This window comes from Ovis aries, chromosome 20 (assembly GCF_016772045.2).
Source record: "Ovis aries strain OAR_USU_Benz2616 breed Rambouillet chromosome 20, ARS-UI_Ramb_v3.0, whole genome shotgun sequence".
NCBI lineage: Eukaryota > Metazoa > Chordata > Mammalia > Artiodactyla > Bovidae > Ovis > Ovis aries.
In genome coordinates, this window is record NC_056073.1 from 12,158,254 (window position 1) to 12,180,600 (window position 22,347).

The following is a 22,347-nucleotide window of genomic DNA, read 5'->3' on the forward strand; positions in this document are numbered from 1 at the left end:
CGACAAGTGTGTGAGGAGGGGCAATATAGGGGTACTAAGAGGTACAAACCATCCTGCACAAGACAAGCTGTAAGGATATACTGTACAATGCTGGGAGTACAGCCAATATTTTATAATTGCAAACGGAGCAAAACCTTTAAAAATTGGCAATCACTATACTACATACCTGTAACTTACGTAATTTTGTACATCAACTATACTTCAATTTAAAAACAGGAAAATAATGAAATAATGAACAAAAATATGCTTCAGAAGCTTCTGTAACAGGAAAGAGAAGCAATTAGGAACTCTAGGAAAACGAAAAGCAGGCTATCATAAAGCTACTTATTTATCATTTATGGAATAATTCTGGGCACTTGTAATAAAATCGAATCTGTGATTTGAACATAGTACAACTCTTCCAAGAGTGACACAGGTCTAGTGACATGGAACAGCATTTCTTTTCTTACAGAGCCAATGAATTACTAGGTTTATAGTGAACAATGTTTAAATAATCATAATGTTACAGTGAGTTCTGAGTGGTTTACCCTTTTCAGAATCAGTTTATAGCCAACACATGGAAGATTTAAATAGGTCAAAACCCAGAAAATCATACCATCAATCTCACAATTTCAATGAGGTGGGACAGTTAACTGATAGGGAGAGACAGAGGGAAACACAGTCATGGTAATTTCTTCACTAAATAGTAGGGAGTCAAGAAATACTATCTACAATTGATGGATCAAAAATAGAGGTTTAACCATTTTGTCTAATTTTAAAAGAAGTAACAGTAGTGGGGTTCTCACTTCCAATATTCATTGGAAGGACTGACACTGAAGCTGAAGCTCCAAGACTTTGGCCACCTGATGCAAAGAGCTGACTCACTGGAAAAGATCCTAATCCTGGGAAAGATTGAGGGCAAGAGGAGAAGGGGGTGACAGAGGATCAGATGGTTGGATGGCATCACTGACTCAATGGACATGAGTCTGAGTAAACTCTGGAAGATAGCGAAGGACAGGGGAGCCTGGTGTGCTGCAGTCCACGGGGTCACAAAGAGTCAGATATGACTTAGTGACTAAACAACAATGAAAGAACAAGAAAGAAAAGCATAATTAACAAAAAATGAGGAGTGGTTAAGTAGGCTAAATTCATTTTTTATAGTAAGGAGTCAGTGAATTAGCTAAACTAATAAGCAGAGATATAAAAGTATTACTTATAATTTAGAAGTTATAAAGACTAAAAAAAATAGTCAAAAGTAGCTACTGCTAAGGAATGAAACAAGATGGGAGAGTAAGTAGTTATTCTTCACTTATATCTTTTTGTATAGTTGAAAGTAACTTTCCATGGGCAGGTTTTACATTTATTATAGAAAAATAACACCTGATGTTAGTATTTTACTGTACTGACACAAATTTCAGTTCAGTTCAGTTGCTCAGTCGTGTCCAACTCTCTGCGACCCCAAGAACTGCAGCATGCCATGCCTCCCTGTCCATCACCAACTCCCGGAGTTCACCCAAACCCACGTCCATTGAGTTGGTGATGTCATCCAGCCATCTCATCCTCTGTCGTCCCCTTCTCCTCCTGCCCTCAATCTTTCCCAGCATCAGGGTCTTTTCAAATGAGTCATCTCTTTGCATCAGGTGGCCAAAGTATCATAGTTTCAGCTTCAATATTAGTCCTTCCAATGAACACCCAGGACTGATCTGGGTGGACCCAGGATGGACTGGTTGGATCTCCCTGCAATCCAAGGGACTCTCAAGAGTCTTCTCCAACACCACCGTTCAAAAGCATCAATTCTTCGGTGCTCAGCTTTCTTTACAGTCCAACTCTCACATCCATACATGACCACTGGAAAAACAGCCTTGACTAGATGGGCCTTTGTTGGCAAAGTAATGTCTCTGCTTTTTAATTTGCTTTTTAATATGCTGACACAAATTTAGGGTTCAGCAATTTAGAAGCCAATAGAGAAAAGGAATCAAAGATTAAAAAGTGGAATAAGGTTAAAAGGTACAGGAATAGGTTATATGAAAAAAGGATAAAAAGTAATTTTATAAAATCAGCCAATACATTTATGAAAACATGGATAAACCTTGAGGGCATTATGCTAAGCGAAATAACTTAAACAGGGATAGACAAATATTTTATGACCTCACTTATATGTGAAATCTAAGAAAACAAACTCATAGAAACAGAACAGATTAGTGGTTGCCAGTGACTGGGGGCTGAGGGAAATGGCTGAAGACAGTTGAACAGTACAAATGTCCAGTTATAAGATAAGTTCTGGGGGTGTAATGTACAGCATGATGATGATAGTGAACACTGCTGCATTGCATATTTCAAAGTCACTAAGACAGATCTTAAAAGTTCTCACCACAAGAAATGAAATTGTAACTAGGTGAGGTGATACATGGTAATCTTATTGTGATGACCGTTTCACAACATATACATTGTGTTGTACACCCTAACCTTACACAGTGTTATATACCAAGTACGTCTCAAAAAGCTGGGAAAAACTCCACAGCAGTCAATATGAAAACAGAATTACTGGGATTTCCCTGGTGGTCCAGCAGTGAAGACTCCACACTCTCAGTGCAGGGTGCCCGGGTTCGATCCTTGGTCAGGGAACTAGATTCCGCATGCCACAACTAAAGATCCCACAGCCCTCAACAAAGACGTGGAACAGCCAAAACAAAAACAAAACAAAAAAACCCACCAGGACTATCTATGATAAAAAATAAGCTTTTATCGTGAGAGTTCCAACTGTAGCAGAAAGGACACCAAAAAAAAAAGAAAAAAGAAACTATCCTACTCCAGGAGCAGGAACTTACAAGGAGACATCGGAGAATCTCATTCCCTAGTCTTTTTCGGAGGACAGTAAAAATCTGTCCCCTGATTCCCTGACTAGGCAGAATGCTATCAAGAGGCAGGGCTATGACCTCTAAAGGTCCCATAGAATTTCATTTATGTTACTCACATACTTTATTTCACTGAAAAAAAAAAAAAAAAGAAAAATCACCTAGGCTATAATTTTTGAAGCTAATAGGATCCTCTCTTGAGGACTGCTCTAGAGTACATTAGTTCAAAAGGAAAGGCTTTCTTCTTTTATCATCTGCATATCTGCTACTATATCCCTTAGGACCTTACTCAAAAATGGAAGGCACAACAGGCTCAGGTAACGTCTATAAACATGAAATCATAATCTTTGACTCCACTGATTCCTAGAGGGTTAACAGACACTTGCCTTCTTGCTATTACTCTTGTTCTTATATATTATTTATTTATTAGTCTTTAAAACACTTACTGCTATAGCATCTAAGTGCTAAAATACAAGGGAAAAAACATTAAAATTATTGAACTCCACCAACTAATGGAAACAAAAAATTAAAAGGAGGAAAAACAGATGCTCATGATTTAATGCAAGACTACTGGGAGCGGATCGAATGAGAGAGTCAAGGAAAACCATTTAAATAAATACAAAATCATTATGATATGTACCTTGTCAGTAGTTAGCCAACCAGTCCTTGTTGAAAACCCAACTGTATAACATCTTCAAAAGGGGGACACAAAAGAGATGAGGAATCCAATTTGTAACACATAAAATGACTGGAGAGATGGGTGACTGTAACCAGGCAGATGTGTAAAAGATGAGGAAGCAGAGCGCCTGGTCTGTGAGCTGTACACTCAGCAGCAATGACTCTGGAAAGAGAACACTGGTGGTGGTTCATGGGCCTTGAAGGCCTTTCTGGTGTACAAAAAGGGTTCTGGGAGCTTGGAAATAAATGAATCACTTCAGTTTACAATTTTGATCATCTAGCTTGGTTTAGCAATGCTTTGGGTTCAAGGCAGCAACATGATCCAGGTGAAAGAGATCTTCCTTTTCTCTTTTATAAAATCGGGACAATATCCCACACAAGGTGATTTATATTCAGGACAAAATAAGGTAAAACACACGCAGTGAAGAAATACTAGTTACTAAATAACTGTGAGTTTTCTTATGCTATCATAGAGATGGCCACAAGATGTGTGCTCCCCTGAGAAGCGGCTGCTCAGCCAGGAGCTGACTACTTTCCCCAGTCCTACTAGCATCTAGAGTAGCACCTGACCAGCTCTCCTTGATGAAATGGAAGTGGAAGTGATGTTCACCACACCCAGGTCAAGGCTTTCAGAGCCAGGGTTATCTTCTCTCTGTTCTTTCCCCATCTGCCAGCCAGAAGCAGATGATGCTGATGAGGCCTTCAGTGATGGCAGAACCACAAGAAGGAAGATACCTGGGTCCCTCAATCATCTGTGAAGAGTCACTTGACAGCCAGGAACACTCCTGACTGAGAAGTACACTGCTGTGTTAAGCTGCTGACATACTGAAACCACTATCTGTCACAGCAGCAAGTGTTACTCTAACCAGTACACATGTTCTATATAATTAATATATAATAATGGTGCAAACAAGCCATCATTAATACTGTTATAAAATCTTGAAAAGATGTTCAACATCATCAGCCATTAGGAAAATGCAAATCAAAACCTCAAGGAGACACCACCCCACTAGAATGGCTATGAACAAAAACCAGACAGTATCAAGCACTGGCAAGAATGTGGAAAAACTGAACCTTGATACGCTGCTGGTAGGGATGCAAAATGGTGCAGCTGTTGTGGGAAAGGTTGGCAGTTTCTCAAAATCTTAAACACAGAATTACTATAAGATCCAACAACTCTACTTGTAGGTATATTCATAAGACAGCTGAAAACACATGTTCACACAAATACTTGTACAGGATTGTTCATAGCAGCAATATTCATAATAGCCAAAAATCAGAAAAATTCAAATGTTCACCAATTGATAAATGGATAAACAAAATGTGTTATTTATATATTCCCATGTTATGGAATACTATTCAGTCATAAAAAGGAATGAAGTACTGACACATACTATAACATGAGTGAAACCTGAAAACCTTATACAAAGTGAGAGAAGCCTGGAACAAAAGGTCACATACTATATGACTCCATTTATATGAAATGTCCAGAATATACAGATCCATAGTGACAGAAAAGTACTGGGGCTGTGGGAGGTGGAGGGAAATGGGGTGACTGCTAGTGGGAGGAGGTTTCTTTTTTGGGGTGATGAAAGTGTTTTGGAACATTAGACAGTCATAGTGATGATGGCACAACCCTGAACACATGGAAAACCACTGAACTGCACAATTTTAAAGGGTGAATTCTATGGTATGTGAATCATATTGCAATTAAAATAAAAAAGAAGAAATATTAGCTGCTGGCTTTATCTTGCCTCCAAGAGCACTGGTCTCCACACAAAAAGGCACTGCGCTCTTTTCAGGTAATGACTGGGAAAAGGTATGAGGGAACCTTCTAGGATACTGCAAATATGCTAATCTCCATCTGAGCAGTAGTTACATTTACATGGTTCTAGGCTGGTCAGAACTCAGAACCCTTCCGCCTGGCATCCCCCACAACCAGATAAGGTCAGACAGAGCCCAGATGCCATACGCATTGTCTGTTTCCCACGGAGACCTAAGGTACAAACTTTCCTTAGTTTAGGCAACAGTGTAACTAACATGGAGATGAGATAAATATTTAAAGGTAACCCTGAGAAAGACATGAAGGTGGGGAAGAGGTGAGAGTCCCAGAATCCTACTTAATTGTATATAGCATCAGCAAAAATCTCTAAGGAAGAAAAAAGTCCCAAAGGGCTAGTGTGGGATGTGGGGGAAGAACTGAGAGAGAACTGCATGTGGAAAGTATCTTTCTTGTCCCTGCTTAGGTACGTGCCATTTTAAAAAGTCAAGTTCAAACCACAAAATAAGGACCACCTCTTTGGTCATATAAATTTTCATACAAGTATTTAATAGTCAAAACTGAAGTAAAGGATCTTTAGAATGCTTTCACCTCCAAGCAAGAATATAATTTGATGATTCCAGATCTGACTTTTCATTGGAACTTCCTGAGTCTAGTGGAAAGACTGTCTTTTAAAGTAGCATATATTCCTGAAAGACTGGCACTTACTTGCAGGAGACTTTGGTTCTGTCGGCCACCATGGTCCACTGCTGCTGGTTGGTGGAAACCTCGACATAGTAGCTGTAGCTCCGGTCGTCACAGTCCCACAGCAATAACCTGAGCAGAAGAAGACACAAGAAGGTGGTCAGCACTCTGCCTGGCTCTTTCCTTAGGCTGTAGGCGTGAGGGGATTCATGTCTTCTCTGTCCTTCTAATTGGTCTCTCCTGCCCCACACACTTTCAGGACCAAGGAAAGAAAGTGAATCCCCAACAAAAGTATGATGAAAGGAAGAGTCAGTCTGCAGGGAGAGGCTTGTTTCTTTAGGTATTTATTTCACAAGGCACCCAACCAGGCAGCCTCTGTCTCCCATGTGGCAAAGATCTTCACATGAGCTGATCAGGGAGACTTCCCCAAATCCTCCTTCGTGCTTCTTTCAGCCTTCACCTCCAGTTGTCTGGGCTGAACAAAGGTAACATTCTTGAGACCACTGTTTATGGGGAAACCTGTGCTTTCTAATGGGTATTCTAAGCAGTACTTACTAGCATGTCCCAATGACCTTAATTATGTTTCAGATTCCTTCACATTCCAGACTTCCTGCATAGCTTTGGTAAGATTACCTGATTGGGAGATACAGGCAAACATATATTCATCAGGAAATCTTTATTTCTTAAAGATTATGTTGGTCCTGTTCCTATACCCCTTCTTGGCTCAGATAAGAACCAAAAGCATTGACTATGTGATCCCGTTTACCAGAAGCTCAAAAGAAACAAGATATATCTACGATGACAAGAGTCAGAACGGTAGCTACCTCTTGGGGAAGGAATGACTGTGAATGGGTGAAGGAGCCTTCTAAGATACTGAAAATGGGATAATTTTGATCTAGTGATAGCTACATGGGTATATACACATGCAAATATTCATATTCATCAAGCTATTTATAAAAGTTTTGTGTAATATATGTGTGTTATTCCTCAGTTTAAAACAACAGAATAAAAAAGACTCTAAATAGTATAATATGCATTAGAGTGCAGTCCAGCATTTTGCCTCCAACAGTGAGGCTCTGGTGAGAGACCACTGTTTTCTATCATTTCAGCCTCAGAAGTCCTTCCCATACAAGATACCTATCTTACTGTTTTACAGCTGGGCATGCACACTTGTCTCCTCCACTAGCTAGAACAGAGTGAGCTCCCTAAACACAGCGTCTATGTCTTACTAGTTTTCCACACTCAGGACCTGGCATAGCATCTCATACAGTGCCTGCACTCCATGAATATCTGCTGGGCAAATACATTATTTGCAACAACTACAACAATGATCATTATCATTATAATGGTACATTTCTTTAATGCTAACTGTGTACCAGGCCCTATAGTAAATGTTTTACATAACATTAAATCCTTGCAAAAATCCTCTTAGCAAGCATTATTGTTCTCATCAAACGATATATAGTGAAAGTGAGGCTTAAAAGCTGATAGGGAATTTGTCCGAACTCAGTGATGGTTCCAACCTGGTGTCCTAACAAAAGCCCTCTTCCGTAGTCTGTCAAATGTTTTCTTCACTCCGAGTTTATGTGTGTGGGGCATAACTGGCAACTTACAGCCTATCACTCTACTAAGGCAGTCTGTATTGCTTCCTCTTAATCCTGCAATTCCCATCCATGCAAGTCCTCTGCACGAGGTCAGGGTCACCTCTGGTGCCACCTGTAAAGCTATTACTGAAGATGAGAAGTGCCGCTGTGTTCCCCTTTCCTCTTACCCTCTGTTCCTTGCTTTCAGTTGTGATTTTGTTTGCTATCAATGATGAAATCCGTATTATTTAACATGATAGAATCCATCTTTTAAGTAGAGAAAACTGTTAAAAGATTTTGGAAAGCATAAACAGATGTGTAATACTGTAAATACTACCGATTCTCTTGAGCTCATCTGAGTCATTTAATCTCTCAAAGTACTCTGAATCAATCAGACTGGAATCTACCCTCTTGTTTTTAGGGTCCAATAATTTTACTTGTAGATTAAACCAGCATGCTTGATAAGAAAGTGAATCATTTCTCTCATTAGTCATTTCCTCAAATATTACTCTAGTGTCTCAGTACTTTTATGCAGTTAGTCTGTGTTATTATAATTTATATTGAGTAACTTTTATTTTATTTTTTTAACTTTAAAAATGTACTTTTTGCTTCTATGTTTGCCTGCTCTCAAGATGAATATGAGCCTATTAGAAAGATGGTTGATCTCTCTCTTTAAAAAAAAATTCTACTCCAAACATGTGGGCTCTGTTTATATAGCATATGTTCCATATATGTTCTGGGCTGAAATCATTCATAACTCTGCCAGAGTAGATTAAAACCGGGGGGGGGGGAAACCTTCAAAATAATTAACATTCACTTTATTTAACAGCCCTGGTCACAGGCTTTTTGAGAGATGCTGTTGAGGCTGCTTTCCCAATGGAATTTTGGTTATTTATGGAGAGCTAGGCTTAACATAATCCATATCCTTCTGGATAATCATGAGTTAGTGTTTCTACCAGTATATCCAAATGAAAATAATCAGTCCCTTTTGGGTTAGACTCTAACCAGATCTTGAACTATTTCACAGAAAAAGATTGCCCCAAGGATATAGGATACAGAGAAGATAAAAGGAAAACCAATTATATGTAAGTTTCATAAATGCTCTAGCAGAGATTCTTAAAGTAATAGCAGATTAAAAGAATTTTAAAGTTGTGCATATCGTGTCTTACAGTAACTTATTCTATGAAAGTGAAAGTGAAAGTCGTTCAGTCGTGTACGTGGACAATACAGTCCATGGAATTCTCCAGGCCAGAATACTGGAGTAGGCAGCCTTTCCCTTCTCCGGGGGATCTTCCCAACCCAGGGATTGAACCCAGGTTTCCCACATTGCAGGCAGATTCTTTACAAGCTGAGCCACAAGGAAAGCCCAAGAATACTGGAGTGGGTAACCCTTCCCTTCTCCAGGGGACCTTCCTAACCCAGGGATTGAACCCAGGTCTCCCACATTGCAGGCGGATTCTTTACCAGCTGAGCCACAACGGAAGTCTTCCAATTTCTTTCAATGTAACATGAAGATCACCCATAATTCCAGTAATTTTGTAAACACACTCATGGTAAAAATGGCTTCTTTGCTTAATGATCTATTATGAATATTCTTTTTTACTAACTTTTTTGGGGCATCATCAAATATTTCCCCTCATCTTATGTACTGATTTCATAGAATTTTACTGTATGGATATCCCAGAATTTATCTAAATAGTTCTCTTATTGTTGGACATTTAGGTAGTTGACAATACTGTACTGTTATGAAACCTCTGTGATGAACATTCTTAAGCTAGATCTGTGATTACTGTCTTTGAAAGTTGCTATAAGTAAAACTCCTGCAACAGGGTTTATTAGACCTTGACATGTATTATAAAATAGCTGGATACCTGTCCTCTCGCCCCCAATGACAGGCTGTACCAATTTATACTCATACTACCAGCAGTGTATAAAGATGCTTTGCTTCCGTACATCATCACCAATATTGTGTATTATCTTTTAAAATACTGCCAATTTGATAGATGAAATATATTTCATTACTTTAATGTGCAGCTTTTTACTTATCATTGAACTTGAACATTTTTACCCATTTTCTACTTATATTTATTCATTGTTAATGACTTACAAGATGCCCTTTATATTTAAAGGATATTAATCCACTGCCTATCACAGTTTGGATGCTGATGATATTAATTTTTATTAGCCTACTCTATCGATCTTTACCTCAATAATCTCTCCTGGCCTAAATTCTTTTTTCTGAACAGCAGCCAAGTGCACATACTGGTTGAGACATCTCACTAGTCCTCTATTAAGAGTCCCTGGAGGCTAAAAATGTGAGGTCAGGGTGGAATAGGGACATTGATGGATCTTAGGTTGTCTTCACCTACACTTAGGAGTTTTAAAGAGAGATTCTTCTTTTTTTAATTAAATGAAAACATTCTTTAAATTCTATGCGTCTATCTGCTCAGTCGCCTCCAACTCTTTGTGACCCATGGACTGTAGCCCACCAGGCGCCTCTGTCCATGGAATTTTCCAGGCAAGAATACTGGAGTGGGTTGCCATTTCCTTCTCCAGGGCATCTTCCCAATCTAGGGATCAAATCCATGTCTCCTGCATTGGCAAGCAGATTCTTTACCACTGAGCTACCTGGAAAGCCTCTTAAATTCTATAGTGCTCTACAATTTTCAAAAATTCCACACACACAATTTCATATAACCCCAAAATAACCCTTTAAAAAATCCTCTCCCCCTATATTGTCCTTCCCTTTCCCCATTCTCCCACTGGCAGCCACAAGTTTGTTCTCGATATAAGAGGTATTTATTTTATGTGCCCAGATGCATATTTGCTTAGAAGGTAGGCTTAGCCAGGAATGAAAACCCTTCTGTTGATTCAACTAATGGGGGGGGGGGAGGGAAGCAAGCATAGCTTAAAAACTCCAAAGGAAAAATTGGCTCCATCTCTCTCTTTTTTTTTTTCCCATGGAGAGAAATTTTAGTTCTAATAAGGCACAACGGTAAAGCCCACCAACTCCCTTCACTTCTTTCCCTGCCAGCAAAGTCTGTTCCTGTATCTTTGCACCTGCAACAACACAGCAATATTTCTGGTTTGTAATCTGCCAGATAAGGTCTGCCAGGTGAGCTGGCCCAGGACAGACACACTCCCTCTGACTCTAATTGAGAGCAGATCCTTAAACATACCCCTGACATCTGCACGCCCCCGCCCATACATCAGAAGCCATTTTCAAAAGGAGCTGCATAAAGGCAGCTGCTGGCCAAGATCTATCGATGCAGATCGAGTTTGTGTTTAAGCTGTGGCCACAAACCCCTCTACCTAATGAGCACAGCATGAAATGCCTGGTGATATTAAATGTTGTCTCCTCTGTCTTCCTTATTCTCATTGTGGAATTTCCCTGAAAAACAGTGAAGCGCTGGGCGTTTTTAAAAAAATTGATTAACAGATGTGATTTCGCTTACGTCTTCCATAAATGCTCTGGCTGGCTGCATACCATTGATTACTGGGGGTCAGTTTACAGCAACTAATTGCTCTCCTTGCTAGTGTTTTGATACGAAATTCAATAGCGAATATGTTTTCAAAACTCTTGTCTTTGCGGCTTGAGTCAGAAGTGACTTGAGGCAAACCCAGTGGACTGAGTTTTCCCTTCTTTAAAATAATTGCTCTCTCATCAGTCTGTGAAGAAAGTTTCCAAATTATAGCATTCTAATTGGAAAGTCTGCATTATGCATGCGATGACAAACTATGTTGTGCTGAGCGGCACTTTTTTCATCCCTTTCTTAAGGGATTAATTCTGTGCCAGATTGTGAACAATGGCTGAGGTTTAACAGTGGAGATCAACAGCTTCTCCACTGAAATGATCTTTTGGATCAGCAGCAAGTATCTGTTTTGCCTCCTTCTAGCTGTCCATCATTTGTGGGAGACTCCACTGGAAGGCCAGGGGTCAAGACAGTTGTTCTTGCCGAGTTTTCCCATGTGGGTGAAAACAGACAACTAAGGAAAAATCAACTGCCATGGTATTAGCCATATAACAATAATTTATCATCAGATCCATTTCCAATCTCTCAGACAAAATGAAAGGTACCTCTGACCTCAAAAATTTGTACAGACTATTCTTTGTTAAAATCTTCAGAAATTAAGTTCTTCAGAAATAACTGTCTTCCATTAACAATTCAACAAATATTTACTGAGTATTGACTAAGTGATACTAGGCAAGTCACTTAACTTTACTTCAGTTTCATCCCTTGTAAAATGAAAGCTCTACATCTGATGGTTTCTAAGGGCTCTTCCATTTTGCAATTTTTTGCAAGTCTATGCAGAACAGGGTTTGGGTTTTTTTTTTTTTATACCTATCCATTACATAGTAACTCTTTTTTTTTTAAATTTTTTTATTTATTTATTGGCCATGCCATGTGGGATGTAGGATCTTAGTTCCCTGACCAAGGACGGAACCTGTCCTCCTTGTAATGGAAGTGCGGAGTCTTAAACAGTGGACAGCCAGGGAAGTCCCAGTGACTCCCCTCTTTGAGAACAGATTCTGGCCCAACCGTAAGGTATATGTAGTGGGTTCCTGAGCTCTGTAGACACAGCTGTTACAGGAAGGCATCTGACCCTTGCTGAGCCAATCAGATTTCATACAAAAAATTTACAATTATGTAAGACTTTACCATAATTGGTGCTGTTCATTTAAAATGATGATAAAAATGCAGACATTCTGGAGGGACCCTCTTTCATCAGAAGCTCAAAGAAGTAAAGAAAGTCATCTGCAGTGAGAAGCAAACAAGATGGTATGGCCCAGGAAGGGTTGTCTGGCCTCCTTGCAGGATGACCAACATCTGATTTTAGTCCCCAGTGCCCCAGTGGGGGCCACTGGAGTTCCTGCCCCAGTGTTCCATGAGAAATTTCCCAATCACTTTAATAAACTCACCATTTAAGGCTTAAGCCATCTTCATCTGGTTTCTGTAACTTGGAAACAAAAGGGCCTAAGATAAGCTCCTAGCAGAGTGCACGAGGCAGAAACGAGACGTTCTGATGATGAGGATGACAATGACAACGTGATGGCTACGGGACCAGAGAGATGACGAGGTGAAGAACCGGGATGGTGAGGAGGCTCACTCTGGACAGCAACCTTTTCATTGAAACATGAAAGCAGAGCCTCTGTTGAAGCCAAGAGTGGGAGGACTGCAGTGTGGGAGAAAAGGCAGAACGGGCTTCAGAATAGGTTCCATGAGGCCTGCCGTGCTGCAGGGAGTGGCCTCACAAAGACGGACCAGTCAGTGTGGTTTATAACTCTCTCTAGCAGTGGCACTGAGAGGGCAGGAGGGGAGAAAGCAGGGGTGTCAGTGACAAGGAAGAGATAGTGCAGGATCAGGGCAGTGAAGTGCAGTGCGAGTGTTTGCCACTTGAGGCCGCTGAGGAGTTACCTGGAGTCAGAGGGGGCTGACCACCTGCCAGAATAGAGGGAGGCGGAGGAGAGCTCATGAAGGGCTTCCCTGGTGGCTCAGACAGTGAAGAATCGCCTGCAGTGCAAGAGACCCGGGTTCGATCATGAAGCAGGAGAGATGTGACGGACACAAGGGTAAAGGAGAGAGGTGTGGTGGAGTTCTGGTCACAAGAGACAATTTCATTCAGTGCTTTCTGTCACTCTTCTGAATGAGGAGCAGAAAGACAAACATCATGTTTGAGGCTCTGTTATAAGCTCTGCTACTGAGAGGCAGGAGAGGGCCTGTCACAGCTGCCAGAAGGAATGAGTACAGCTTCAGAGGAACAACTTTACTGGTGAGAAACTGGGATTTTTCCCCAAGATGAGAGGGCTCCTATTGCCAGCTGTCAGAAAGTTCAATTGTGTAGATTCTTCCTCAGGTGAGGAGCAAGGTCAAGCTGAGAAGAGCTGCCAGCTGGCTGCAGGGCCAACATGAGATTACCAGCGGAAGCCTGGAGCCAAGAGCCAGCGCCCTACCAAAGCACGTGGAGCAGACCAGGTAGCTGTCCTGCAGATTCAGACACGGAAACTCCCAGGGAGGAACCACCACAGGTCCACGCCTCTATGTGGGCCACAACCTTGCAGGGCCAAGAGGGCATGAGAAGAAAATGCAGACTGCTCGCCAGATGGAGGGGGAACTTGGGAAATACCCTAGTCAGAGGGCATCAGAGTGTGCACATACTGTCTGACATTGTTTAATCTTTCATACGTCTTAAGAGGGTGAGTTCTCTAAGAGAGGAAGAAATCATGACACTGGCTCATAATCTTATCTTGCAGTTGGTGTGGGAAAAGGTAAGCATAAGCCCTTGGCTGTCTGGTATGGCAGCTTCTGTGTTTAGTCACTGAAGCTCCGGGGTGAGGAAAGGTGAGGAGACACATATATACTTGGGCTCCACCGTGTAAGTTAGTTCACTGAGAAAGGGGGAAATAAAAGGAGGGGCCTTCCTCTCATTAAATGCTATATCCTCTTCAGTATAACCCAGGGAAGTGATCTGAAATGCAGAATACACCTGCAGGATACAGCTAGACGGAAAGCTGGATGGGCCACAACTTTGAGACAATGCAAAGCTACCAATTGTTAACAGCTAATTTAGACCATCATTTCACTCCTTGGAGGGATTACATTTTTAATTTCAAGTTTTAGGTGATGACATAAAAGATAACAGCAAACTACCAGACAGAATGGCTGCAGCTGCAACATTTAATAAATACTGAGTGTGGAACGAATGGTGAACAGCTAATCATAATCTCACCTCACATTCACACAGATCTCAACGGCTTCAAAATGTTTTTGCATATATTATCACATTTTGGAAAAAAAACAATTTATAATCAGCACATTTCCTGCTTTCAATGCAAATCTATTTTTCTAACTTACTTGGTTAATTTTTTTTAACATGGGCTAAATACTACCCAAGCAATCTTTTACAGATTATTCAATCACTTGGCAAACCCTTTATTAATAAGTAAGTTTTAGCCAAGGCTTAGATTTCATCCTACACAGTCCAATTTGATGCAAATTCTTTCACTGTATGCTTTCGACGTGGATATATGAGAAAATTTTTTCCAGGCCAAACAGCCCTAGAGAAGAAAAGCTGTTTTCTTCTATTTTCTAAGGTGACTCTATTCAATATAGCCCCCTTTCTTAAGCAAGATGCTGGCATCAAAATACTGGGAACCATTTCAAATGGTTTTGTTATATTTTAAAAGGTGAAGTCTCATTATGTTGCAGACCTTTTCAAGCAGTGACATGCTAAGCAGATACGCAGCCTTTACAGATCTTTCCCTATGTTTAAATTTGGCATCATCAATTCCCCTCTCTGCAGCAAGGCCAGCTGTCTTGATCTCAGCAGCATCCTCATCATGACGTATAGACACAGTCAGTGAGACTGGCCCAATCTGGCTCACCAGCAGGATCCAAAAAGGATGTGGGAGAGGTAGAAATGGAGAGGTCCTGTCCTGACCACAGGGCTTAGCTCCCTAGGGATCAAGCCCAGCTCCACTTCAGCTCCATTTGCCATGAGGGGCTGCTGGGATTTCAAAAGACAAGAATCAGTTTCTTCCCTTAACAGCTAAAGGCAGTATGCACTTGTGTGAGCTTTTCTTTCCCTACCCGCACTTCTATGAAATTACTAGGAGGGTGAGAAGGGACAGGTATCTTAAATTAGAGCTCCAAGCTCACTAACCTACCAGCTGAGTTGTAGGGGATTTTCCTTCTTGGATCTTTACTTACATTTCTGACTCCAGTGGAATCAAGTGGCCCCAGTGTGGTGGGAAAGGAAAGTCACTGAGTTCCAGGTGCCCTACGTACCACCACCCAATCCCCGTCCCACACTCCCTTCGGCTTTCAGGACAAAGTCCAGTCAGGAGGAACTGCCCTAACCGTGCTTCTAGAACCAGGACCACGCATGGTACATGGTTCCCAGCACAGTGCCTTACACATCGTCAGCTCCACTGAGTTAAACTGGAGGAGGACACGGGGACAGGACAGGGCGATGGAAAGGAGACGGAACTACAGATAAATCTCTTTTCTCACAGGATGAGTTACCAGCACATCTTTCAAGGATCTGTAGCCTGAGTTACATTTCAATCCGCACATATGCCAGCCAGCCCTCCACCCCCTCCACACAACTTTGGAGAGTCTTGGTTGAGAGGTCATTTATGAAATGCATCAACTTTCACTATGATTTCATCTTTTGAGCTCTCTCTCCTGCCCCTCCTATGACCACATGTTAATATGTGCCCACATGCGCACAGCCTATGAAGCACCAAGAGGCAGAGCCAAAGAGATATTTAATAAGCTCCACAGCTCCTTTTCAGTCCCTTGGGTCAGGTGATCATAGGAATTCCTATCTGTGGCGAACTCACAGTTTAGCTACAGGCAGATCTTTGTATTCTCTCAACCTGGTGATCAAGGGAGAGAAAGGAAGGGCAAAGCAAGGTGGGAAGGCTCAACTCTGAATGTTACAGGCGAGAGAATATTCCAGCAGGGGTGAACTACAAGGCAGAACTCTTCCCATCCAGTCATGTAATCTCTACATTTGTTCTCCCCAAAGCTCTTCTCTGGGCACTCTGAACACTGCCAGCACTGTCTTCCCATGCTGGCTCTCTTTCTTATCAGCCCGACCTTTCACCCAAATCAGATCTGGGTTTCAATCTTTGCCCCAGCTTTGAGTTCTCTTCTCTTTCCCACAGGGCACAATCTACAAAGTCCTGAGCTCTTGCTGAAAATGATTTTAAAACACTTGTGTGTCCAATCCTTCTGCAGAAGCAGCACAGGCCCTGGCTTACTCCACCTTCACATCCTCTCTCTGCTAAGTGGCTGCTTTCCTTCTGTCGCTTCCCCCAATTTCCTACTTATTCTCATATTTACTCCTACACAATGGAGTGCTTGCCTGTGCTCTCCCTCATATTTTCTCTATCTAAATTTCCTCCATTTAGGTCTCATCTCTAATGAACTTCCATCACAAAATTCTTCTGTAAAGGCTTTCACATGGAAAAGACCTTCTAAAACAGAAAAATAAAACTATAGTAAGTTACAACTACTATAAAATTTAAACACTTAGAGTAAGCAGATTATTCTATTTGAAGTTTGAGGTATCTCACAAATCATAATCCTCTTTGGGGTACATGACATACCATTAAAATAAAGACAACATTAATGAGAATAATGACATCTTCTTCACAAATATGTAAGAGTGAGAATCCTAACAATGATAAGTACTTGCAAACAAAAGATAATCAATTAGTTTAATAAGTAACTGTGTGATAAATCTTTTGAAGAATGGTGAAAAGCAAGAAGAAAGGTGAGATTTTATGTAATCTTTCATAATGGCTAGAGGGGAAAAATGGATAATTATGTTTTTCAGTGGAATTCTTTTGATCACTGGCCACTCAGTACAGTTTTCTTGATCCAGGTCTTCAAAGCTGAGATCATAAGTTTTAATTCAAACGCTTTCAACTGAACGTTAATAACTCTAACTTTTCTAACTGCTAAACAGCCATAATTATATTAAACTAGTGTGGGTGTTGGGACAAAAGGCTAAATGGGCAGTTGTCATTTTCTTTTCTGGAATCACTTCTGCTGTTTCCCCAGAGTGGGGGGCCCCCAGATGAAGGCTCCAATGGGGAGGGATGTGAGGGTGCAGCTTCTGTCTCATAAACACTCACCGGAACTGCAGTGTGGCTTCCCCTCCCTCCCACGTTTATTTGGTTGAAGGATCGTCAGACAAGAGAAAAACACTCCCTCTTTGGAATGTATTCTGCACGAGCTGCCTTTTTAGAAATAACCCTCTCAGGTGCTGACATGAATATTCACCAGAGTATGCTGGGTACAGGGGCCAGCCTCCATGCCATGTACGCTAATCCTTCAAAACGTATTCTAGGCAAGCTACCAGGGTAAACTCCTGCACAGAAATCGGTGATGGATATTGGATGGCTGAAAGGAGAAAATCTGAGTGAAGGAGGCAGAGATGAATAAATCACTCACATCTGTCTAAGGCCCTCTGCAGCCAGACTTGTCACTTGGACTCAAGCACAGCATGAGGCTTCATTAGAATACTATGTGAATTAAACTGTTTCTTTTGTTCTTCTGGCTTATCCTTCCTCATTAAGAAAAAAAAAACATGTACCTCCCCTGTGCCCCAAAGCCCTATCTATTGGACCCCTTGTTCCTTTCTGTTTGGCTGATAGGGTACACCAGGCACCCTGAGAACGCAGGTCTGGTACCACACAAGCACCAATGCAGCCATATGGGCGTGTGAATATACCCCTGCAGACACACACAACACCCCACTCTGCCTCACTGCCCTGACACATTCAGAAAGATACAGGCAGAAAAGATTAAGAACCTCACAAACCAGGGAAGGAAGGAATTGTGCCCACAGTGGTGAGATCCCAGGCTTCTCAGGACCCTCCTCAGGACTCTGGGACTGAATCCCCAGGAGTCAACACTGCGGTTCATGCTGAGGGCAGAGGGGACCTGGCTGAGGCAGCCTGTCAGAGTCACACAGGAAACTGTTACAACTAACACTCTTCAGACAGTGTTTACGTGTCAGGGGCTGGGAGACATCCCTGGGGGTAACTTCGAAGGAGCTAGGGCTGGAACCATTCTAGCTGTAAGCACAGTTCAAACTCGAATAGTTTAGGGCATCCAGGAGGCTGGGGGATCCTGTCAGGTCAAAGAGAGAAGGAATATGAGTAAGGAGGAAGGAAATGGTAGCTTCTACGACACTCTGGATATCAAGCTGTCCCTCAGCCTATTTGGACCACAAAGGGCTCCACTAGCTCTCCTTCAGCCTCTGATGCACACAAGGATGATCCAAGGCACAATGTAGCAGTGGCACAGCAGACGGGCCCAGAGGCCAAACTGTGGCTATCTTGAAACCTTATCTTCTCACATGTATAATCTGTTAAACGAGGTGTGCGGGTAAGGGAAGAGAGGGAGACAGAGTCTAATTTGGATGATCTGTGGTTCCTAAAGTAACACAATGATAAATCCTTCAGTACTTCTTATAAAGTATCCATAAAAAAAAAGGTGTATATAAAATGTAAACCAATATTTTTAAAAATATGCTTTAGTAGTAAAACCCCTTTTACAAACATCTAAGAAGAACCTCAATATTCATAACAGGTAAAAGCAGAACCACTCTACCAAGGTCAGTGGTGGGGCTTCATCTGCCAGACTTCCTCTTGCGGTCGCCAAGGCTCAGCCCCCTTAAAACACAGTAGGAAAAATCACTGGGTCATGCATGGTGTATACTGTGACCCCAAACTAAATGCTGATATTAATGCTCATATCCTTAAATAACAGCCTTATATTCAGTTCAGTTCAGTTGCTCAGTCGTGTCCGACTCTTTGCGACCCCATGAAATGGCAGCACGCTAGGCCTCCCTGTCCATCACCAACTCCCAGACTTCACTCAGACTCAAGTCCATTGAGTCAGTGATGCCATCCAGCCATCTCATCCTCTATCGTCCCCCTCTCCTCCTGCCCCCAACCTCTCCCAGCATCAGAGTCTTTTCCAATGAGTCAACTTTTCGCATCAGGTGGCCAAAGTACTGGAGTTTCAGCTTTAGCATCATTCCTTCCAAAGTAATCCCAGGGTTGATCTCCTTCAGAATGGACTGGTTGGATCTCCTTGCAGTCCAAGGGACTCTCAAGAGTCTTCTCCGACACCACAGTTCAAAAGCATCAATTCTTCGGCGCTCAGCTTTCTTCACAGTCCAACTCTCACATCCATACATGACTACTGGGAAAACCATAGCCTTGACTAGACGGACCTTAGTCAGCAAAGTAATGAATCTGCTTTTGAATATGCTATCTAGGTTGGTCATAACTTTTCTTCCAAGGAGTAATAACTATTATCATTCACACTTTTTGAAACCATGAAGGGCAAATGGCTTCCCTAATTCTTCACTTCTACCTGTATGGACTAGAGCTGTTAGTGAGAAATGGAGCCGAATAGATAAGAGCACTGGTAAACAATGCCTGTGGCGGCCTCTTTTTGCAAATAAAGTTTTATTGGAACACAGCGTGCCCTCTCACCAAAGTGGAGCAGCTGGGACAGAGACTATAGTATACAAAGCCTAAAATTACTATCTGGTGCTTTATGAAAACAAGTTTGCTAGTGCTAGGAAGAGAAAACTAAAGCTCTTCATATGGAGCAATAAAGAGCTATGGCACCAAAGCAAGAAATAAAGGCATAGCTTAAGGCTGAGGTTAGTCCAGAAACATCTAAAATCCCTTTCTTCTGTTCAAACTTTTCAGTAGATTTTCATGTAGCAAATTCTACACAGAGCTGTTAGATTCTGCTAGTCCTAATCCCACCACTATTACTGTGACAACTGTACAGAGAATTCTTAGCTTGTTTTTCACCCCAAATTTCTGGTATTTCTGCTAAGAGTAAAGGAAGGAAAGAAGGAAAGGAAGGGTAAAGGAAGGAAGGAGGGAGAGAGGCAGGGAAGGAGGGAGATTCCATTTAAAAATGAAAACCATTTCCAAATCTCTCTGTTCCCTGAACTGATGAAGGGCCTAGGTGCTACATTCTCAAACTAAAGATAAGTGCAAGCGAAACACACACTTGACCAAGACCCTCCAGATCTCTATGAAACAGCATGGAGGCAGCAGAGTAGGGTGAAGAAGTTATAGAGACATTTAAAGTCAATAGTTCAATTCAGTTCAGGTGCTCAGTTGTGTCCAACTCTGCGACCCGCGGACTGCAGCACACCAGGCCTCCCTGTCCATCATCAACTCCGAGAGCTTACTCAAACTCATGTCCACTGAGTTGGTGATGCCATCCAACCATCTCATCTTCTGTTGTCCCCTTCTCCATCCACCTTCAATCTTTCCCAGCATCAGGGTCTTTTCTAGAGGTCAGTTCTTCACATCAGGTGGCCAAAGTATTGGGAGTTTCAGCTTCAGCATCAGCCCTCCCAATGAACACCCAGGACTGATTTCCTTTAGGATGGACTGGTTGGATCTCCTTGCAGTCCAGGGGACCCTCAAAAGTCTTCTCCAACACCACAATTCAAAAGCATCAATTCTTTGGCACTCAATTTCTTTATAGCCCAACTCTCACATCAATACACGACTGCTGGAAAAACCGTATCTTTGACTAGATGGATCTTTGTTGGCAAAGTAATGTCTCTGTTTTTTAATATGCTGTCTAGCTTGGTCAGAGCTTTTCTTCCAAGGAGCAAGTGTCTTTTAATTTCATGGCTGCAGTCACCATCTGCAGTAATTTTGGAGCCCCCCAAAATAAAGGCTCTCATTGTTTCCATTGTTTCCCCATCTATTTGCCATGAAGTGATGGGACAGGATGCCATGATCTTAGTTTTCTGAATGTTGAGTTTTAAGCCAACACTTTTACTCTTCTCTTTCACTTTCATCAAGAGGTTCTTTAGTTCTTCACTTTCTGCCATGAGGGCGGTGTCAATCTGCATATCTGAGGTTATTGATATTTCTCTGGCATTTCACATGATGTACTCTGCATATAAGTTAAATAAGCAGAGTGACAATATACAGCCTTGACATACTCCTTTCCTGATGTGGAACCAGTTTGTTGTCCCATGTCCAGTCTAACTGTTGCTTCTTGACCTGCATACAGATTTCTCAGGAGGCAGGTCAGGTGGTCTGGTATTCCCATCTCTTTAAGAATTTTCTACAGTTTGTTGTGATCCACACAGTCAAAGGCTTTGATGTAGTCAATAAAGCAGAAGTAGATGTTTTTCTGGAACTCTCATACTTTCTCGATGATCCAGTGGATGTTGGCAATTTGATCTCTGGTTCCTCTGCCTTTTCTAAATCTAGCTTGAACATCTGGAAGTTCATGGTTCATGTACTGTTGAAGCCTGGCTTGGAGGATTTTGAGCATTAAAGTCAATAGGTAACACACAAAAGTTATATGGTCAACAATAAGGCAGTTAATGTGGCAGCAGTAAAACACTATTATCTCAGGAAGATGACACCACACACTAAACCACACCAATCAGACAGACAGGGCTGTTTATCAGTCACCAGGAGAAAACGAATCTGTAAGGTTCTATCCCCTTGCTATCTCTCCAGTGCTGTCTCCTGGGATTATAAAAAGCATCTTACAAGATAGCTGACCAGGGCAGTCTATGACCACAGAACAATAAAAACCTTATAGTGCTTAGTGTTTTAACACAGCTACTCATTTGGAACCTTTAATGAAAATAATTTTAAATCAGTTCACTTCAGTCATTCAGTTGCGTCTGACTGTTTGCGACTCCATGGACTGCAGCACACCAGGCTTCCCTGTTCACCACCAACTCCCAGAGCTTACTCAGACATGTCCACTGAGTCAGTGATGCCATCCAACCATCTCATCCACTGTCGTCCCCTTCTCCTCCTGCCTTCAGTCTTTCCCAGCAGCAGGGTCTTTTCCAATGAGTCAGTTCTTCCCATCAGGTGGCCAAAGTATTGGAGCTTCAGCTTCAGCATCAGTCCTTCCAATGAATATTCTGGATTGATTTCCTTTAGGATAGACTGGTTGGATCTCCTTGTAGTCCAAGGGACTCTCTAATTTTAAAGGGATGGGCTCTATTTCAATGTTCTTCCCCAAAAGTTCCAAATAATATCTATAAATTCTTTATATTTCTCTGAGACTAAAATACACAGCTAAAATCCCACTACAGCAAACACAATCATGACAAAGCAATTTTACCTTTCTACCAAGAATGCTATTATCAACAAGATATTATTCACTGGGTTACTGTTAATTCTCAAACGATTCTTTATAGATAATGCTTTATCTATTTCTAACAGGACTATTATGAACTTCATAATAAG

General features: G+C 41.7%; 1 protein-coding gene across 6 annotated transcripts in view; it reads right to left on the reverse strand.

Moving 5' to 3' along the window:
- The window catches only part of BTBD9 (BTB domain containing 9), a 414,784-nt gene that overhangs the window by 73,813 nt on the left and 318,624 nt on the right, over window positions 1-22,347 (reverse strand). For all 6 annotated transcript variants that reach the window (XM_027958482.3, XM_060403161.1, XM_042237502.2 and 3 more), the window contains exon 9: window positions 6,001-6,108. In XM_027958482.3, coding sequence (XP_027814283.1) covers window positions 6,001-6,108 — 108 coding nt within the window. The remainder of the gene's footprint in view (window positions 1-6,000; window positions 6,109-22,347) is intronic.